We start from the raw sequence: 22,077 nt of genomic DNA on the forward strand, positions 1-22,077 counted from the left end.
TTAGTTCTCTCAATTCTTCTGCTGCGCCAGTGGATGCCAGCAAGTTCCAAATTTAAATGCTTTTTAATGCTTTGTACAGTACTGGATGCATTTTATAGAGCTGAGTAGGAGATATGCTATATTGTGCTTAAACTACTCTTTAAAATATCCATGATTCAGCTGCTTGTATGGAAAAATGTATTCTTAGCTTTGAGAAAAATCTTAACTCTTATAGCTCTCAGTGTCAGGCTATTGCTTTTAAAACTTGGATTTTTGCTTAAGGTGTGTGTACGTGCTTTTAAAAGTATTTGCCCCACATACTTACTGGCAAAGTGGTATGTGACAGGACAAGGAAAAAGTTGCCTTTTTCAATTAGGTGTTTTTAAGCTTTTCCCCAACAAGCCAGAAACTTGAGTTCTTGTGGACAGTCCTGTGATAGAGGGAAATAGATGGAGTGTAATTCTAGCAGAAACTTGTTTTGTTTGTTTATAAATTGTACTGAAAGTTTTTGTGGTTTGTTTTTTTTGATTCAGTGCACAGAAAGGAACAGATTGCGTTTTTCAGTAGTACTCTACAACATTTCAAAAGGCTTTTCTCAGGCCCATGTCCCAGGAGGTTTTTTTACTTTTATGTCACACATTCTTCTGGTTTTGTGTTATTTTCTCACTGATTTTTGTGTCTCAGCTTCCCCTCTGCTGACACATGCACACTAAGGACATAGTTCCTAGACCAGTTTTAGAGAGAGAGGTTCTGGTACAGGCTGTCCTCTCTTGTGAAAGCTTGCAGTTTAGGATCTTTGTTGCACCCATTTACTCTGCAGAATCTGTTGCTGAAAGTGCACCCTGTTAATCTTCAGGAACTATGTTGGAAGTGAAAGATGCAGGATTTTAAGATGTTAGATGAGCCCCAATGCTGGTTTGTGAAGAGAAGCTAAACTAAGCGAAGCTGGTTCCCTTAATTGTGGCATTTCAATTCCATGCTTAAATTTGCAGCTGAACTGAATGAATTCAGTTGCTGGGCCTCCTAAAGAATCAAAATCCCACAAACAGGCGCACAGGCAGTCTTTGTGATGACAGCCTGTAAAACCAGCAGCTGTCCAAGGGTTAGCAGATTGGTTACGCTTCATGTGAACCATGGCGGGACATGTGCTAACAGAAGATGCACGACATACCTAGCACCTATTGCTCGAGGGTTAGAAACAGACCAACTGGAGTAGAATGACTGGGATAGAAGAGTAACACGGCCAAATGTGAATTAAAGCGAGGATTTAGGTGTGCAAAAGTTGGGTGTAGGAAGGAAGAGAGATGTTATGTGGTCTAGGAGAAAATAAGAATGTGAGAGTTATGCTTCTGTTCTGTACTGACAACTGCAGGCAGTGTCTGCTCTCTGCATTGGCAGCAGAGCAGAGAAAGGTTGTGAAGTAATACGGAAAAGTCAGAAATATGCTGGTTTCATGGCATTTTTAGTAGGTGTAGGGTTGCTTTTCTGTCTTTGGCGTTTGTGTAGTTTTCTCCCTCACACCCTTGTGCTGACTTACCTGAGTGCAGCACATTATCTTCATGGTTTTGAGCTCAGCATGCTCAGAAGTGGAAAAATGCAGTAATCCCTACTTTACAGAGAAGGGAAGTAGAGGCAAGCAGATTAAATATGAGTTGGCTTTGTAACATACTCTGGTAACAGGAAACCTGTGGCTGACACAGAACTGAATCCAAGTCTCCCTAATGAGAGCCCTAGCCACTGGACTATGGCATCAAGTTTGCCATTTCTGACAATTCCACTTGAGAAAAAAGTAAATTTTTTTCCTAATTGCAGTTTTATTGGTGTTAGTAGTTCAGGGAAATTCATGTAGTACTGTAATTTATCTGAGCCCTTTACTCCAATTTTTATTTAACTCCTGTATATGCACTAGTAAAAAAAACCCTGAAATCAGGCACACTCTCCTTTTTCCTTGTTTTTCACTTAGAGTTACCAGGACTACTTTTTTGGGAAGAGGGAAAAGAGGTGGGCTGTTGTATTTCCTTTGGAAGCCAAGCACCGCATTCAGATATTTTATATTTTGCACAGTTGAGGGTTTTTTTTGTGGTGGTTTTCTTTTTTTTTTTTCTTTTTTTTTTTTTTGGTAGCTCATTGCTGCAAATGGTGGGAGTCAGCAAGAGCATCTTTGCATGCTGCTTATGAGTGAATTGGTCATATCTGTGCCATGCTGTAGTAGCCGGAGGGAGGAAATTATTTTGATTCTTTTGTCTCTTGTAGAAGTTATTCCATAAAAGTGTCAGAGATAAACTGTGCTGAAGGTGATGAGTTGAAGTTAATCCAATGTCAGGAAACGCATCAGCTGTTGAACCAGGCTGTCAGGCTGCTCTTTTGGGCTGTGAAAGGGTGAGGGCCTTTGAAGTCCCATGCATGCAGAGAAATTTGCCTTTAAGCTAGGGATATTGCAGATCAAATCTGAGTTTTAAGTCTAAGGCAGTCACCTTCTCAATGGCACATGTAAGCTTGTTCTCAAATATCCAAGAAGCTAAAGTTGGCTTTACTTGCAGCTGGATTTCATAATCTGTACAGATGATAAAACTCTTTTCTTAGATTATTTGAATGAACTCTAGGTAGCTGCCATTTTCTGTACCTGCAAGAAATTTTCTTGATCTGCCTTGCAGTCCTGTAAATGAAGCAGTCATCTCTGTTGCTGTTTTGAATCCCAGCACTCTTGTGTTTACAGCAGTCCCCTAATCTGGCATTGTGTTTGAGTGGTCACTGTTGACAGGCAGCCTCAGAGGTGATGAGCTGTATTGCAGAGTAGCTTCTTGAGAGTTGGACTGGTGATCCCAAGGGTAAGTGGTATATAACATGATAGGAGGAAACTGCTTTTTAGTGAAACAAAGTGGGCTTTAAGATGCTAGTTTTGTCATTGAAGCTGTAAACATCTTCCAGTAAAAGATACCATGGTTTGTGGTCATTTAACGTTGTCCTCTGTTTTCAGATTTGACAGTTTTGTTTGAAGAATTTGAAGCCATCAGGGAAAAAGTTAGGTAATCAGATCCTCTTTTTTTCAGTTTGTTTAATTTTTGGGGGTGGGGGGAAAAAAAGCCAAGTTTTCACCTTTAAACCAATTTTTGCTTTTCATCTATGCCTAAGTAAGTTGCAACAGGAGGCTGTAACTTTTATATGCCTCCACACACAAACACCATGTTGGATATCCCATTAGGAGTGCTTGTCGGTACTATTTATGAAAGTGCATGGTTACTACTGAGGATCAGATAAATCGCTTGAAATCTGCTTTGAATGTTCTTACGTGTTTTAGTGCTAACCAGATTGGCAAAAAGCTGTTATGGCACCACACATGCTTCTGACTTTTATCTGCCTGGTGAAGGTGGTCCCTTGTTTGAGAGCTGGTGCTTATAGAGTTTTAAGATTTGGGATGGAATATGGAATTTTTCGGCTAGGTAACGAGTTTAAAAAAAAAAATTAGTAGCAATTGAAAAATGCTGCTATTATATGGCTGTCTAGTTGTCTGTGTGAAATAAGCTAGTGGCATCTGTCCAGTTGCAGGCAGATGTCCACATCACAAATCATCAGACCCTTATGTAGAGCAGAGAAAATCAGCCCACGCTCTTTCAGTTCAAGCCGAGAGAGAGGGATACAGTGAGGAAAACTTGCATTTCTCTTCTCTGTTCCATCTGCATTTAAAAAAGAAAAATGGGCATTCGCATCTCTTTCCAGAGCGCTGCTTCAGCATCATTGAGTAGGAGCAAATTCCCTCTCGGGAAAGCATAACTGAAAAGTACTGGAAAGAGAAATTTGTTGAGACAGTTGTGTTCTTGTATGGATCAAGTATTTTGCTTTGAATAATCTAGTGGAATTTGCAGTTGTGCACAGAGATTCTCCTGGCTATTAGGTAGCTAGCTGGTGGTTTTTGTAGACTCAGTTTCGTATGATGTACATATGAAAGGCACTGTTATGTTACACTTTGGTCCCTGCTACTGCCCTTAATTTTGACATGCCATTGTAAAACTCTTTAGTTTTCATATATAAGTAGGTGCTAGATTAAGTGGTTAGCTAATCGACATCTTTGTTCCAGTAACAAAACCATGGTCTCTTTCAGCACTTTTCCATTTACTGCTCTGTATGCTGTTTATGGCAGCAATGGCAAACCTTTTCAGTATGTCTGCCAAATTTATTTTAAAGATCATGGTGTTTGGTGCCAACCCTAATCTCTCTTGGTGCCAAACTTGGCTCTAGCAGCGGTAGCTCTACATTGTTAGTCTTGTGCAACAGTTGCATTACATCATGGTGAAAGGAGGAAAAGGGATTTTAAAAATTCCAGTTATTCAAATGCAATAGTCACAGGGGGGAAAAACAAGATGGAAAACAAAACTCCTGCCGTTCAAATGTCAGTGTCCCTCTGTACTTTGGTAAGTCATTTGAGGCCTGTTTAATATCATAACATGGCACTTTCAGGAAGTGTTTTTCTTTATTGGATCAGACTTTGCAAAGGAAAACAAGGACGTTTGTGTGAATGGTATTGGGTTGGTGCATTTGTCATTTGGTATTTTCACTTCCATGCTGCTCTGCGGTATATCAGTGACTGGATGGCAGGATCTCTGCAAAGGCGCTCCATAACTCTTCCTTATTTGATAATATCCTCTGGTCATCCCTGTAAAAATCCCTTCCCTCTGTCTTGAAAATAAACCTGATGCCAACAGCTTTGGGATCTTGGGCCCAGCTTAGCTTTCACCTGGGCTTAAAGAAAAAGCTTTAGCCTATTGTCACACCAAAACTCTTGGGAAATCAGACCTCAGCCCACCTGAACCCACAAAGTGAATCAAGCTGTCCCATATGTTATTTCTATGTTGTTATTTTAGCCTGACTTTCAAATATCCACAGAAACGAATTATTAATGGAATAAATATCAAGCAAAACACCATGTGAACATTTGCTCTGAATAAACTCCTTCTCCCCTTGGCTGTTTCCACACTATTAATTGGCATGAGTGATAAATCAAAGTGCAGTTATTGCTCAAGCATTGCTTTTGATTAGTTGTCTTTTTTTTCCTCCTAACATCCCCAAGATATGCAGCAATTACATTGTGTTACTTTGCTCACTACTGTACTGAGCTCTTTAAAATGAGAAGCCTGCTCCACTTAACTTTTATCTATCAACTACCATCAGCAGCCTGTCTCCTGATTCAGACTATCCCTTTTGAACCTTCCAGTTAGAGATACAGGAACAAAAAAAATTTACAATTTGTTATTCCTACTGATGAAGTAATCAACTTTACAGAAATAATATTTACTGGCAGAGTAACTCCTACACATTTCACACAGATTCTTGAAGACCTTAACCTAAACAATAACTTTTTCTTGTGTTTTTAATAGCATAGGAGGAGCTCAGTGCTGTAAAAATGCATATCTGGTATGCATATATAGTTGCCAGTAATGACAGCACAAACCTTTCTGCATTTGTGTGGGCAGATGAAAACCTAGCACTTGCACGTGGAGGTACGGAGTTCCAGTAACCAAGAATTACTAGTGTGCAGAACTGCTTGCTCTGAAGTTAAATAAACCTTTAACAGCCCTGTAATAGGGAATGGGCAAAGGAGATGTGTTGTGTATGGCCAATGAGTTAGTATCAGAGCTGAGAATGAAAACCTTTGACTTCCTGGCTGTAACCTCTAGAAAACATTTCCTTCTTCAGATAAATTACTTGAGATCAATGATCATTATTAATAATGACATTTGATTTTTATTTTATTAAGAGTCAAAAGAGGGGGAAAAAGATGGCTTTAATTACATCAGTGAACAAGAGGAGGGAAGGATAACTTCTTGAAATTTAGCTGAATGATAGCCTCTGTTCCAAGGCCACCCTCTGCTGTTTCCAAACAAAGAGAAAGGATTGTGACTAAGTGAATGTTAGAAGTTTATAAATTTGATTTATTTAACCACAATATGTACTAAATCCAGATTGGTAACCTGATTTACTTCAAATCAAACAGGGAAAGTATATCAGAGTACAGTTGGATTTCATAATCCAGGAGCAAATCAGCTGTACATTCAGGCAATGCACTTGGAAAGCAGCTTCAGGGTTAAGTGCTAATGAACAAGCACCTGCATTCATAGTACTCTTCATAGCAATTGCATTAGTGCTGTACAAGCTTTGCCTACAGCATTTATGAAGAGTGTGTTAAGCAGGATCAAAAGGAGGGAAGCAGCTCTTCTTACATTATTAGGCTTAACTAGTTTGACTCAACGTGTTTGAAGATGATCCAGCCAGAAATTCACTGTTGATCACGGAATGGTCTAAACTTTGTGAATCTGGTATTTCCGTAAACCTTAGCACTAATAGAGCAGTTTTATTTGGAAGTCCCATAGGCTTATCGCCATCATTCCTGGTTTATCGATAAGGAGAGCAAGGCAGGAGGGTTGAAGGGTGGCTTTCCCTGGTGACAGCATATGGGCCTCTTGACTTTGGTATTAAATATGCTGTCCCAATTTTGCAGAAGTAGGACAAGAGAGCCCTTCCGACCCGCACAGTGTTGAGTCTCGGGGTGATTCCATTGCCCTGGCAGGCAAACTGCCCTCGGACCAGGTAGCAGGGCTTGCGTCCCACTGCTGCCACAGACATGCTCAATCAGCAATTACTTGGGAACCACAAGTTCTAATTTAGTGATGCTTTAATTAAAACCACAGCAAGGAAAATCCAAAATGAAAAGGAAAAACCCATCCCCCCTGCCCTGAAAACCCCAAAAATCTGTCAGGCGAAGAGAAGCAATTAGGGAAGCCAACTTTGGGGGGGCGGGTGTTAGAGTTTTTGTTCTGCCTCGTGTGTAGTAATGGACTATCACAAAGATTTTTTTTTTAAATTTTATTTTTTTTTAAATATGAGGAGCTGAGGGATGGTAGGGATGGTTGGAATGCTGCTTAAATTCCAGACTATGAGACCAAGCCGAAGCAGTACAGGGTTTTCAGAGACATTGTTAAATTATATTATACTTGCAGTTTCTTAAGAAAGTGTCTTCAGTTTTAGAGAGACCACAAACTTTGCGTTTCCTTCTGGTATGTAGGGCATCACTTGCATTTAGGACAATGAGGCCAGCATTTGTGTTTTCCCTCATCAAGATACTTCATAATTAGATGAAACAGTGTACTAAAGATATAAAACATGAGGCATTCGTTGCTTCTGAATCCTTGAGAATGATCTTCCTTGGTTTATTCCTGCAGACCGATGAGATAATCTTCCCTTCCCTCACTGGGGGTGGGAGGGTGGGAGAAGAGAGTCCTAATCAAAGAAAGATGCTTTCAACCTTCTACATGTACAGCAGACCTTCCTCTTTGCTGTCTTCTCTGGTCAGAGAGAGTCTGATGTTGGGGATTTAACTAAGGAGAGGGTACGTCATTCTCACTCCAGCCTCACCTGTACTGTTATGCTAGGCTTTTCCCTCACATCCAAGGTCCTTTTACTAACTTACATTTCAGAGTTCTTTTCCCATAGCTCTTTTTGGATTATTATTCCCTGAATGCTACTCGTTTACAGGCTGAGAATGGAGGTGCTGACACAGGCCTGTTATAAAGGGGCAGCCTTACCTTTCTCACTGGGTTGTTGGAGCCATTGCAGGACTCTGACAGGTTTAAGAAGTAAATCAAAAGGGTGAAGAAATTCTCATAGTCTGGGAATGGAGAGCTTTTGGACCAAAAATGAGTGAGAGAACATGCCCTGAAGGACAGCTCGTGTCTCACCTCCTTCTTGGCTGTCTCATGTTCAGGATGGTCATTATTCATCAGCATGGATATTGATACTGCAATGGTGTAACAGATTTCACCTAAAGATTTCAGAGCACTTTCCAGCCCCTCAAAAGAGCTTAATTGGCAGTTTATACTGTATTTCCCAGTTTTACAGAGGCCTTAATGTAGTCCTGAGAAACTTGCCCAATCTGTTAGTGACAGAGCTTGGGAGCAAAACTAGAATTGCAATTCTTGGTTGTCTCCTTCAACAACTACACATGGTTCTCCCTAGCTGGTGTCAGCCTCGGACTTGTGACAATGTGCAGCTTTATACTGCACCGCGTTGCTGTTTGTAGGGGCAGCTGTCAGCCCTACAGCATCTAAGGCCCCAATGCACATGCACAGCTGAGGCTGCTTACGATGTCCTTCAGGCAGGGGTTGGTCAGGGCCTTCTAAGAGAGTCTGGGTTATTCAATCCATCTTGTTTTCCCTGGATCATTCACATGATGTAGCTGCAAAGGTAGATATGACTGGTGAAGATATCCAGGCCAGTACAAACTGTGCGTCAGTGCATGCTTGGCTCATACCAGGGTTAGCACAGGTCCATGTCTGCTATCTGTCCATAAATGATGCTTTTGCAGGACAATGTTTAGCAGTATCTTGCCTGTGGACAATGTGGATGCTAATGTGCTCAAGACACCCAAGCACGTTTTTCTAAAATCTCCCGCTATTTACGCAGCGGTGGTAGCGGTGCTGGGTCTGACGTGGTCCAGTCAAAGGGGATAAAAAAAAGTGCTTTCCATATTGGAAGAACTCAGTAGCTGCTTTGTGTTACGCCACCCTTTCCAGCACACAATTACCTGTGGGTTTTATTAAGACCGTTACCTCTCAAACATTGTGGGCAAGTATTTTCTAGTACATTCATTTTTCTGTGGAAACTTCATTAATGATGCATCGCTACCCTTTGAATCAGGAGTTCTTCTTTAGAATCTGGCTGGTATAAATGTTTATGGGTAACCACGCACATTTAAATCCACAACAATGTGAAGCCATCCATCTGCGGAGAAAGACAGCTGCCGGCACTCCCTGCAGCCAGCACTCCTCTCCCCAAGGTAAAGCTGTCCGGCACTAAACTTCCTGGAAAATGTTTCCCTTTGGCACTCGTTCCAGCTAATGGCCAACTTTCACTGCGGTGAAACACTCTTCGTCTCTCTTGGTGTTAAGAAACTATCCAGCTCCTGTCTTCCTTCCCTTGACTGCTGAGTAGCAGAAGGAAAAATGAAGTTCCTACTAATGTTCAGCTCAAACTGAAACATGGTGAAGGGCTCCTGAGTGGGGCACATGGCTCGAAATGGGTTGTGTGTGTGATGAGAGAATTAATGTTGCCCCGTAACTCATGGATGTACCCAGCCAGCAGTTGTAGCTGCCGTAGTAGCTCTCTGCTGCTTCAGGCATGTCTGCGATGGCTTTTGTGTGCTGTTTGCATGGTGCTTTCCCTCCTGAGCCCTCTGCAACTTGTGATGACTTTTGTCTTGTCCTGCTGCATTGGATATAGTTTTACAGAAGTTAGTACTTGCTGCATCAAATACATAGTTTTACACAAATTATTACCTAAAAATAGGTGTTCTCATGCCATGCTGCAACTTGGCCACTGGAGTCTGGGTGAGTGTACCTAAAGCTCCACAGGTGGGAAAAGAAAGGTCTGTTTTTCCACTTGTGATTTTTCACTACTTTTTGAACCAGATGTTCTTCTGTGATGTTTAGTGCTTTATTGTCTCCATTTCGCCTTGGTCTGGTAGAGCTGAAGTAGTTTCTGGCTGCTTAGTTTTGCTTGTGTAATTGCTTTACGTTACAGTGTGTTAATATGAATGTTTTACAAAATAAGGCCCCAGCTCTGCAAACACACACAGCAGTGTTCACTCCTGAGAATGAATTTTCTGCTGATAAGACCACAGTTTCATGTGCAAACATAGATGCTACTCCTTCCTCACCGTGGCATGTGTAAAGCAGAAAACTGAGTGAGGGGGAAAAAAAAAAAAACCAAACCAAAAACCAAGCCAAAAATCAGGTTCAAACCCTACTGGCAAGAAGTGATTTAAAAAAAAAAAAAAAAAAATGGAGAGACAAAACAGTGTAAAAGTACTAGCCTCAGTCCCATGGTGGCAAACGTGGAGGTGAGCCACTAGCGTGGACGTGGGGGAGCATGCTCAGAGGAGGATTGTGGGCAACGGAAAGAATCTTTCATGTCTTTGTGTATGAGGAGGCAGCTTCATGGCTGGAAAAGTTTGACATTTTAAGAAACAGGTATGATAATTATCCATTATGATACCCATCATAACCCTGTTTGGGTTTCCCTTTTGTTTTGCTTCCCCCTGTGAATTAGCCAGGTGCCTGCTAAAGGCCCGGCAAAATACATGTTTATCCCAGTGAAAAGGTATGTTAGAACATAAAAGTTTTTCCTCATTCCATGTCAGAATTGTGCTGCTTTTAGTGCAGTTAAATCTATGGTTTTTCTGCAATTGCATGTAGATAGCTCCTGCAGTAGCGGCAGGTAGAGTAACTGCTTTCATCTGTTCTTGCGTGGAGCATGGGGTGTGTGGCAGAGCGCACTACTGCCCGCGCCCATCCTTTCTGTGGTCTCATCCTACACACCCCACGACTCTGCTGGTTCCAAGTACTGCAGAATTTGTGGAAGGAGTTATTTTATTTGTTTTCTTTAGGTTTTCTTCTCCGTGGAGGTTATTGTTGTTCAAGAATTGTAGACGTCTTAGTTTCTCTGAGCTCCTTTTCCAAAAATTTCAAAGCTAGATGAAATCATTGACTTGACATAAAAGTAACAAGTAGGCTACAAGACAAAACACATTCTTGCACACTCCTGTAACAGAACCCAGATAATTTCAGCATGAATATCTAAGTTATCAGCTGTTATTTCCTCATTCCAAATCTCATTGTTTTTCTTAAATCATATTTTTGTGATTTACATTTAAGTGAGATTTTTAGCCCTTGTGATTCTGAAGAGAAGGGATAAAAAGCATAGTTCTTCAGAGTGGAAAGAGGTGTCTAAGTAGTGACAAATAAGTCTCATGAGCCGGACCCTACAGTACCTGGTTTGTGAAGCCCTGTCTTTGGAGGCAGTTGTTTTGCGTTATGGGCCATAATTCTGCAGCTGGAGCTGCCAGAGTGGTTTTCTGCAGTTGCATGCAGCCCTGGCACACTTGGGGGATCTGAATAGGAAGAGGTGTAATGGAATTAAAAAGCTTGTGAATGTCAAAGAGAAATGTGGAAACTGGAAGAGATTATTTATGCATGTTTGTGTGTATACATATATATGTATGTATACACATACAATTTTATTTTTCAAATGAGTGTGGGCTGTAAGCTTGTAGTGTTTCTTTACCAACTTAGTCTCTTCTGTGTGGTACTTGATTGTCCACAGTAAGACAGCTGAGTAATTTTATTATTTGGAATAATAAGATCTTTTGCAAATGTTGCTCCATTTAGCAAACAGGTTTAATACACACAAAAAAGGCATTCTGAAAAATTCAACTTTCTCACTTTGACTTATTCTAAGTGAAATACTAGTGTTGAAATTAATTTTAAAAAACCCAGTGACTCAAAGCAATTATATAATGTATTTCCTGATTAGGCTGCCAGATTGAAAGTCTGTGGCGTGAACCCCATCATTAGCTCACGTTGAATTTTCAAGGTACCTTTCAGACTGTGCCTTCATAACAAACAGTGAAGGTAGCTCGTCTTGTTTGTTTTTACGTGCACTGAATCCCCTTTACCTTGGACTGCTCAACCAGAAAATGCTGATGCTTCCCCTGGTCTATCTTCCTTCAATCTCTTCCCGAGTTAATTGCAGGAAGTGCAGGGGGGGGATCACAGCCCAGCCCGGCTCCCTCCTTTCTTCTCAGTATTGCTCTGTGTCTGCAGCATGGGGGTTGGGGAGGGAGCACTTGGAGAAGGGAGTAGTGAAGCCTTGCTAGGAGTAGGAAGAACATTTATTTATATGAAGACAGCCTGCTTTTTTAAAATCAACAGGTCTGAGACAAGAAAGAAACAGCATGTTTAAAAAAAAAAAAATAAAATCATTGAAGAGCAGTCTAGAATAGCAGGTGATGAAGCCTGGTGAAGCAAGCCAACACTTCTGGAAATTCAGGACTTCCAGGGAAACAAGGCATGCAATTATTTTTGCCAGTCCTAAGCACTCAATAATCTTAAGGCAGGCTTTCCTCAAAAAAAAAAAAAAAAAAAAAAAAAAAAAAAGTGAAGTTGGCTCAAAAAATTCATGAGACAGGATTTTTCATCTGTTTTTTACTGTCTGGTCTATGGGTTAGAGCAAGACAGAAAACTACCAGTGAAAGTAAAATTTCTATCAAAAAGACTTTCTCATTTAAAAAAAAAAAAAAACCAAACCAAAAAAACCATGTGGGGAAGGATTTTAAAGCTGTTGGAATACTTTGAGTATTTTTAAACAATAGTGGTTTCAGAAGTGTGACAGAAATGGTCTATTTTGTTATTTTCTCAGTTATTTTTCTTAAAATTGTTTAGAATTAACACATTTAAAAAAAAAGGAATTTGAAAATCTTAGTGTAAACCCAAACCAATGTTTTTCTTATGTGAAGTGAATCATTTTAGATGTACACAGAATTAATATGGAAAAGGAAGGGCTGTTTTTCTTTGTGAAAAGTTTTCCATTTGACTGCTGAATTAACAAACCTGTTTGTGATCCAGGTCTTACTTGGGTGCTTGTGCTCTTCAAGTTTTGAGATTGTTGTTTTTGTGGTGGTGTTTTTGTTTTTTAACTGAAGCACTACGTGTGTATCTATTTTATTTCGTTAGAGTTGTCGGTTTTTTTAACATAACCTTATGGCCAGCTATTCAAGTGCTGGACTAAACAAAAGATGAACGTTTTGGAAGACCAACAGTAAGATTTAAAAACTGGGTGACAGTATGTACACAAGGGGAGTGATGAGGGGATGCGAAGAAGCGCAGCTTGAGACCGCTGTCCTCTGGCCAGGGAGGGCTTGGGTGTCCCTGCATGCTCTGTGTGCAGCCTCTGCCCAGCTTTCTCTGAGCCACACAAAGGCGCTGCTCAGATGGCACTTTCTCCCCAGCTCTTTCAGAAAGCCAGTGGCATCCTGCTTCAGTTGAAATGAAGATTTTTCTTGCTGTGGGCTCAAGTTTAGCCAATACACACCCCCAGCTCCTTCTTTGTCTCACCTGTTTATTTTTTCCTCATCTCTCATACTTGACTCAATCTGGTCAGCAGTTGCAAGAAGGCTTAGCAGTGTGCCTGTCATCTTGAGCAGCCTCACTACACCTCAATTTAATTTCTGTTTTCAGTCTGATGTGCTTTGTCCCTTGCCTGTGTAACTTTTCTCTTGTTCCTCTTGGTTTAATCCTTAGCCTGAGATGATATGTGCTGGACAATAATGCAACTATGTACCCCCACCCCCAGGTTCTGTGCTACAAGCCGTACTACTATGAGTCCCCTTATGTTTGTGTCTGGAATGGGCTAGGCAATGATAAATCCAGACAAGTACTGCTGCTTTTATTGTCCGATTACATCAGCGAAAGGCAGCTCTCAGGAATATAAACAGCCTGAGGCACGCTGCCCTGCAGGTCACCTTGAAAGGATATCTTGTCATCATGGCTGTACTGTCAGTCTTGTACATGAGCATTTATGCCAGCTCAGGTTTAACTTTGCCTGTTCAGGCCTTTCCTGCACACGTCTATCAGATGTACTTGTGGATGAGCTAAGATTCATTGTAAAAGAGAAGATAGTGTCGTGGTTTTCACCTGCTGAAGTATTTTTGAGTTCTTGAAATGGAAGGAACAAAGGATCTATTATAGATAGAGAGAAAACGTCCTAACAGTGTGAGGAGGAATGTACTGACAGAGGAAATGAAATTACTTTCCTCTGCTTTTGATATGTGTGGATAGAAGTAGCCAAAATCTTTAGTACGGGAGATTCCCTATTATTATACCACCTGGAAGGTGGCTGCAAGATAATAGCATTTTCCCTGCTTATGAATGATTCCTTTTTTTGTGGAGAAGCGGAGTAAAATGGGGAGCGTAATTTTGCAACCAGTTAGTCCTGGCAAAGCTGGCTAAGCTGCCATGCTTCCCAAGGAGTTAAAACAGTAGAAGTCTTAATTCCCAATGAAAATTAATGAGACATAGCAGGTGCTTTTGAAAATTTTACCCATGTGGAAAAAAATTACAACAAATCTTGTATTTCCTAGGAATGGAGGAAAGGCAAACTTTTTAGGATTGGAGGTTGGTTTGTTTGTTTGTTTTCTTTGAATCAGAGATTGAGAAAGCCATCTTTACACTTTTTTTGCGGTTACCTTTTAGTAATTCACTTCTAAAACAAAGCGGGGAATCAGACTGTCGTCTTTTTTATGATGAGTAGCATTGGAGTCAAAGTTGCAGATTTCTCCTTAGTAATCTGCACCATTTTTTGAGGAGAATAAAGGTGAAAGCAGTTGATCAAGTAATTAAAACCAGATAAAGTCATGGAAGCAAGACAAAAGTGTTACTCTTGCAATTAGGCTGCAATCTCTGTCTCTACTCCTCCCCTTCCCAGCAAAGCTAAAAGCAGAGGACTGGGCTTGTACCACTCCTGCCTAGGGCTCTGTGTTGGCATATGCATATGTTTAGGAAGATCTAGTGGTTTAAGCTTGTATTTGGCTTCTAGCCAGATACGAGTAAAAGTTCTTGAGATCATCGCATGGGTTTGTTGCACGGAGAGTCACTTCTAGATTTGCCTCTCCCCTCATGGAAAACTTTCTTTGCAGTTTCTTACTCCCTTAAAGTATCTTGTCTTTCCCATTGTAGGATTTGGCAGGTTTTTCCCAAGGGCAGGAGTCCTGTCTTTCGTTTCTCACCTACTTCATTCTGCGGGACTCCTAACTCATTAGTTCCTCCACTGATGGCAGGTGCAGAGCTCATTCTCTTTATTTTTTCCACAACCATGCCAGCTTTTTTTCCCCCATACTGTCTTTTACTCCTGGTATGTCCTTTCTAACTGTACCGTCAACCTCCTGTTGCTCAAATACCCTCCTACAGACTGCTGTCATTATGGGGCAAATGCTCTGCTCTTCCTTGCACACATTCCCTCTGAAATCTCTTCTTCACTTGGCCATTGAGTTTACCCTGGTACTACTTACTACCCAGGTGTCTTATGTACTGAAAACGCTCTGGAAGTGCTCTTTTGAACATTTGTTCCACTTCATGTACTTGTACATATTGAAGCCAGAATACTATCTTCCCACCCCAGAAATGGAGTAGAGACGAGTGAAATATGCAGACTCCCAGGAACAAGTCCGCTGCCTCCGCAGTGAGGATGGAAATGCCCGTGGTCCTGAGGTGACGCCTTTAGTGTGTTGTGGGGAGGATGTTAAAAACAAGTTAGAGGAGACTGAGAGGTGCTTTAAATTATGCCTGAGCAGTAGAGGTCCAAGCTTTGGAAGGAGTCTCCTTCATCTCTTGCTGCTGCCTTCTGGCCTTTCAGCTGTGCTGAGCAGAGCTGTGGTGTGGTTGCATCTGCCCACAATGCCATGGTGGTTTCCAGTTTCATCCTTTCAAAATATTATCCATCAAGTTCTTATCACCATCAGTACCCAGAGCACTTGCTGACTCAGTCTGCACACTGGGTCCCGCTTCGGCATTGCACTTACGCCCATCTTTGAGTACCTTGCTGGAGAGAGATGGGGTCGCTCAATGGTTTGATCTTCAAGCGCACGTTTGAGTGTTTTGAGTTGGGGTCTGGAATCACTGCCTTCAAAACATCATTGTAAAAGAAAACATGATTTGTAGGTTACCCCAACACCTCGATCAAAAATTTGAAACCTTAAAATGTTTAATTTGGCATTCCTAGCTTCAGAATGACTGAGAGAGACTTTTATTTTTCTTTTTTCCTTCCTAAACATTAGTAAAGAGAAAAGTTTCTGTTCTTGGCAGAGATTTTGTGAGCCAACTTTCAGGGCAAAATATTGTTTTTTGAGTAGGGGATTCTAATGGAAAAGCTGAGCACCAAATTCACACAAGGTTCTTCTTAATTATACAAGCCAAAAGCTCTTCCAGATGTCTGTCAGCCCAACATGCTAGATACTGCCATCACTGGTTTTAATAAAAGCTCATATTCAGCAAACTTTATTACTGATTTACTGTACATTACTTAAGCCAGAAAATGTTTTTGCTCTAAAAAGCAAGCAAACAAAGACCTGATATTTTCATCAGTTGCACTCCAGCATGTCATTTACTGTGTTCCATACCATCCTGGTTCCATTATTTTACTGAAGATTTTCTGTAGTTTGCCATCGTTAAAACTGGAATTTCAGAAACTCTATGAAGAAGTACATAAGCAAGAAATGCACATGAACAAATCGGTAAATGGTGTGTGCAAAACAGGCAAAGCCACTAACGACGCAAACACATATATGACATGCACAACCAGACAGGCATTTCTGTGAGCAGTTACCTGTTTGTACATGCAACTAATACATACTCTAAAGAAAAATGGAAGCTGAAAAAAACTCAGGAAAATGTTATAGAACAAATACAGGGAAGTGTGGTGTGACTTTGTGAATATAAAAGTGAACAGAACAAAACCGGTAGAAAAATCATCAGTCAGAGAGTAGCTAATGAAATCTCTGAACAATGATGTAATTAAAGTGCATTAATCATTATAAAAGATCATTTCCCTTTAAACATCTGCTCCCATTCATTTGGCAACAGTCTGGGCAGTGTCATGAATGATGGGGTTTTGGATTATGCTGAAGGGCATGTGTTATCTGAGAAACAATGTAGAACTTCCCCAGCTTGACAGGATCTGGGACAGCAGTGCTTTTCCTCAATTCAGGTATAGCATTAAGGAAATAAGGGGAAAAAAAATTGGACATTGGTTACAGTGGAAAGGAATACCTGGCATAAAACTGAACCCTGCCTTCTCAGCCATGCAAACAAAATTTAATTGGGTGCCAATGGATTTGAATAAAGTAATTCCTCTGGGAAAAGAGCCCCTGCCCAGCCTGCTGCTTTTAAGAGAGCCTTAGGAGCCATAGTTGCTTGTAGGAGAGACCTTGTTCCTCCCCACTGAGAAGTAAGCACCACAGAAATGTTCCTGACTCTTTTTCTCTGTGGCAGCCTGGCTGTGCCAGCAAAAGAGGGAGGTTAGCTGTTTCAGGAGAAAAATCTCTCTTTCCTCTGGCATAAGCAAAGCAAGCAGAAGGGCCATGACCATCCCTTACTGCCTTGACAGTATGTGGCTCTGAGGCATCTGCCTGCCTCTCCCATGCCTGAGACTGCCTGTGAAGCGGATGCACGTGTGCTTCGGTAAAGCCTCTGTCTGCAGGTACCAGTTTGGAGCATAGCTTCCTCCAGTGCTATTAGGACGGAGTAAAGTCTCTTATGGGCTGTGTTTTGTTTAGGGTTAGGTCAGGAGTCCTGGATTGCTGTTTTGGCTCTGCCATTAGACTGAGTCACTTAGGGAGTAATTTTTACAGCTAGGGACTATTTTTGGTATCCTTGTACAAATCTGACTCCTCGTTGCATTTCCATGCAGTTGGTAGCATGGACACTGGTTGTGGGCACAATTGGTGGCCCCTGTGCGCCTGCATTTTTGCTTCTGTCTTGCTGTGCTTTAGCGTCTGTATCTAAGGCAGGGAGGGGGAGGCAGTTGTGCTTGTCTTACAGGGACACATCTGAAGGTGGAGCCTTTTGAGGCCCACTGGCAAGGAAGATCCTCCAGCTGCAAAGCAACACTGATTTTTGTGCTATTCTTGTTTTCTTAGCAAATCTGTAACACACAGCAGTGAGGGAGCATTGATCTCAGAAGTATTGGATTCAGAGTACTGTATTTCTACCCATGGGTTATTCACTGATGACTTAAGGTCTCCTTCGTGGCATGTAATCAGGAAGCCTTTACCAACCTCTGGACTTGAGGCTACATTGGTGGTGAAAATGCATATGACCACATGTATTTCCAAGGGAGGCAGACAAGAGGAGCCCAGATGCCATTTGGAGAAAGGAGGACTGGGGCTGTGGATATTGTACATGGTTATGCCTCTTCATACTCATTTTTGGCAATTCTGCAAATTCACAGAGCGTGGAAGCTTTTTCTGCACTGCCAGAGTGCCTTCCCAGCTGTTAGGTGGGGAAAGTGAAAATGAACTCAACTTTGGTCTTTGCTGTTAAGTTACAGGTAAAATACTTCATCTGGTTTGTGCCTGTTCATAACAATGCTTACCCTCCCTCGCAGGGACTTGCAGGCTTTGTAAAAGTGGTTGGAGAGGTTCAGATAAAAAGTATGTGGTTTATTGTTCTCTGTTTCTCAAAGCTGGTAAAGTCATACAGTGGTATTTAAACAGAAAATCAAAACAAACCTCTTTGCTTCTCCCAGAAGTGCATAGATTAATATTGCAGAAGCCCAGTGTCAAGATTTCAGGTTTATGTGCTGTTGTCTTTAACTTCGTGATGTTTTAGGTGTGCTATGGATTGCTACCGGCCTGTTGCTGCCATGCCATCTGCTACCTTTATAGTCCAGCTCAGATAGGTCCCAGCCTGAGAGCAGGGGTGTGCTAGCTGCCTTTGCAGGTAGTGTGTTCAGTGCTGAGTGGAAAGGGGAGCCTAGGCAGGCTGCAGCCAGGTGCCTTGGATCCACTTACCACCATATGCCCTCTCTCCCATCTGCTCTTGCCTGGGCCCTGCTCTGTCCAAGAGCAGAGTTACGCTTTTCTCTAATAGTCCTAATTACCCCCAGTAGCCTCCGGGGGACTGAAGTAAGGACGTACTCTATGTGGCTGCAGAAAGCAAAGAAGGGCATAGCATCTTTGAGTCCTCCTCTTTTCATCATTTGTTCTGGACTTGAACCAAAAGCTGCAAAATACATTGGTGTAGTCTTAGAAAATCCAAATAGGTTATTGTGTGTATTTAAAAAAAATAAATACAATTAATTGACAAATTTACCTTCACATTTTCTTTGGCCAGTGGGTTCTTCACAGTTCCAGCTGCAGGCATTGGTGGCACAGGAGACAAGGGCAGAACATTATGGGGGTAAAGGTGTCCAGGAAATCTGCCTTGCATGAAGGCCATTGTGCAGCTATCTAATGTAACACATGGTTTCTTTACTGTACTCACTTTGTTGTCTTTACCCAAACTTGAAAACATAGGTATGCAAATCTATGCACTTAATGCCATACTTTGTACCCATCCAAAACATCCAACACTTCCAAGGGAAGCAAGCAGCTCTATTTCAAGCAAATGTCTTTGGAGCTCACTTCTGAAAAGGTGTATAGCTGGAGTTAGACACATATATTGAAAATAGTGGTATTTAGATGAATAGACCTATTCATGTTGTGCATAGGGTCTGAAATAACGATTTAGTCATTCTCTTTTCTGGACTGTTTGTGTAATACAGAGTTTGTAAGCTTTCATTATAGTGTAGGTCATGTGCACACACAAACAATTATGTTTTTCTTTGGAGACTCAAGTCCTATGTATTGTTCATTTGAAATTTTTGGTTAAATCAGATGAGGTTATTTATGTGAAAGGGACTGTCCTTGTATCACTGCCACCTGCTGGTCAGGACCTTGTAGTTAGGTGCCTGGATTAGGTGTCCCCTGGAAAACTGATCCTATCACCAGTACTAACCTTATTATCTCGTAAGACTAGATAATGCTGTTAACTGCCCTCAACTTCATTTTCAGCCCTTAATAGTCTGTTCTGGAGCCTCACTGGACACTGACGTGTACATTCTTGCTCAGATGGCATATGAGAGATCAGGAAATTTAGTTTTCATATGGCAAAATGCAGGAAGAAAGGGAAAGTGTTAATCAGATGGGTGTAATCTCCAAGGGAGCAAGTACTGCATTTTAATTCAGCATTTCCCTTTGATGAAAACTTTAGTGAATGTTATTATGTGGAATTTATATGAAGCCTGGGTTTAGGTAATCAGCTTTAATATTTATACTCTTAGGGAAAAAAAATTGAATCATTAGTAAGCATGCATAATTAATGAATAAATTATATTTTTCCTTTGTTTTCCTTTAGGTATAAGGAAATGCTAGATCTAGTGATATCACCCAGCCTGACTGTAAATAGAGAGTGCCCTGACAGACTGAAGCTTAACCTTTCTAACATTTATGCCACGGCTCCAGATGACATAGAAGGTAGGCTGCCTCTTTTGGTTACTGTTTATTGGCTTTAACATAATGTGTATATGTGTTAACCAAAGGGAACTGGCCACTTGCAAGGCCTCTGCTTCTGACAATTAGTTCTACAGTATATGTGCAACTGAGATTTTTGAGTATTTTTTCATAGACACTCCAGTTGTGGCTGAATCCTTTAGTTCAGCAATGGTTTGAATGCAAATGGAATTGAAATGTTTTATATGTAGATATATATCTGTGTATAGTAGGTGCATACATACGCACACATGCATGTATATGTCTGCTCCACTGCAATAATTGCAGGTATAAAACATATTTTGTGTAGAGCTGGTAGTTTTTGTTTGGACCCCACTAGAGCCCCAGTGGTGGTGTGAACGTGAGCCCTGGGCTTCAATGGCTGTGCTGCTGCTGTTGGGGTGGGGAGTGTGAGGGCTCCCAGGCCCAACAACGTATCGTGCAGCCAGAAAACATTTTGCCAAAGCAGCTCTGTCCCCAGTTTGCATTGCTCTGAGATCATTGCTATCATCTCCAAACAGTTAGCCCTGCTGGCCTCTGGTATGAAGTTTCACATTTGGCAGGTACCAAGGACAAATTCTTTCAGTGGTTGAGGCTCTGATGGAAATTTATCTGCTCTTCTCCTCCTCCTCCTCCTCCCCCCCCTCCCCCGTCATACTGTTCAAGTGAAGGAAACAGAAGAATGTTAAATCTGCTAAAAAAATTATTGGCAAGTGATGCAGCTGAACTAGTTCTTGCTAGTACAATCCCAGCTATTGTTTGCTGCGGTCAGGATCTGTCAGCCTTCCTGTTAGAGGGGAGTTAGGAAAAGGCACTGGCTATTATGTTTTAGTAGTATGTTTAACCCTTCATTTATAGGCTCTTAGAAGCCAAGGAGATGTTTTGCTTGCATGTTTGCTAAGGCATTAGAAATTGCATGATTAAATCACGTACATCATGACTGCCTATTTACAAGAGCCGTCAAAGGGATAACAATCTAAAGGAAACATCCTTTTAATTGTACGTGTTTGCAGAAAAGATTAGAGCTAGAAATGATTTTTTAAATACATCATTTTGTAAACTTCTAGGTGCAGGAACTGTTTGTTATTTTGCGATATAAATAAGAGCCAACATAGCAGTTGTACTGCTGGACAGCACTTTGCTAGTGACAGCTCATGTTGATGTGTTTCTTATAGAAATATTATGGTTATTTTTCTACAGAATGATCCCCTGTGCTACCAAGATTATGCTCTTTGCCTTGAAAATACTTCTTGTTAATTTGAAGAACAGGAGAATACTTGTGTGTTTGTCAAGTCTAAGACTGCCAGAGCTTTTAATGCAATAAATGCACACAAATGTATGCTCTGTATTACACATATAGTTTTAATTTTAGCAAGTCTAGTCACAATACTTACTTATGTAGATGTCCACATAGATGTCTGGCCTGCTATTTTCATGAGTGCTTATCATGAGAGGTGCAATTATATCAATATAATTTTCAAGTGCACATTTTGCCTGTAGTCCTACACTTTTGGGTAGAAACACATGTAGGTTTAACTTGCCTTTTTTTGGCAGTGACAGTAGCATATTGCATATTCACATGCAGTAAATTCCCACTTGGCATTCTTGGCAAACGTATTTACTCTGTACTTACCTCTTTCAAAAATAAAAAATTTGAAGAGGTAATGTTTTTCAAATAGAAAAGAAATTAAGCTTATGCTCAAAGTGTCTGTTCTGCTGTTTTTCAGATGTAAAAGGCATTATGAATTAAATGAATGAAAACTAAAAAAGTGTATTTCTTCAATGCAATTCTGTTTGGTAATGCGGACAGTGTGTCAGAAATGGTATAGTTTTTGTTTTCACGATCTAAAAATCTAATTGTCTAAACTGTTTTCTTTCAGGTAAGTCAGCAAATTTTTCATAGTGAGTTTGAAGGTGAGTCAGGTAAGCCCAGCTTTGGATTTAAAACCAATCTTTTTTTTCTATATCTGTATGTGTAAATGAATATGTACATTTGTGTAACACTATCCTTTGTCAGTTTTTTTATTTTTTTTTAAACTAAACCTCTCTGCCTGTTGCTTGGGAAATAGGTTACTGTTACCCACGTTTTATAGGTAGAGGAACTAAGGGAGGGTTGTGGTGGGTTTTACTTTTCTAAGGTATTTCAGGGTTGTACGAGCATGAAGCAGAAGTCCTTACGGTTTTGTTTC

The 22,077-nt window shown here is 40.9% G+C and overlaps 1 protein-coding gene across 3 annotated transcripts in view; it reads left to right on the forward strand.

The window, feature by feature from the left end:
- EYA2 (EYA transcriptional coactivator and phosphatase 2) overlaps positions 1-22,077 on the forward strand; it is a 102,271-nt gene that overhangs the window by 22,529 nt on the left and 57,665 nt on the right. For 2 of the 3 annotated variants that reach the window (XM_050907119.1, XM_050907121.1), the window contains exon 2: positions 19,755-19,873. In XM_050907119.1, coding sequence (XP_050763076.1) covers positions 19,765-19,873 — 109 coding nt within the window. In that variant the 5' untranslated portion in view covers positions 19,755-19,764. Of the gene's footprint in view, positions 1-19,754; positions 19,881-21,773; positions 21,812-22,077 lie in introns of all 3 variants that reach the window. The other variant, XM_050907118.1, reaches the window with a different exon arrangement.

This window comes from Gymnogyps californianus, chromosome 17, assembly GCF_018139145.2.
Source record: "Gymnogyps californianus isolate 813 chromosome 17, ASM1813914v2, whole genome shotgun sequence".
NCBI classification, from domain to species: Eukaryota; Metazoa; Chordata; class Aves; order Accipitriformes; family Cathartidae; genus Gymnogyps; species Gymnogyps californianus.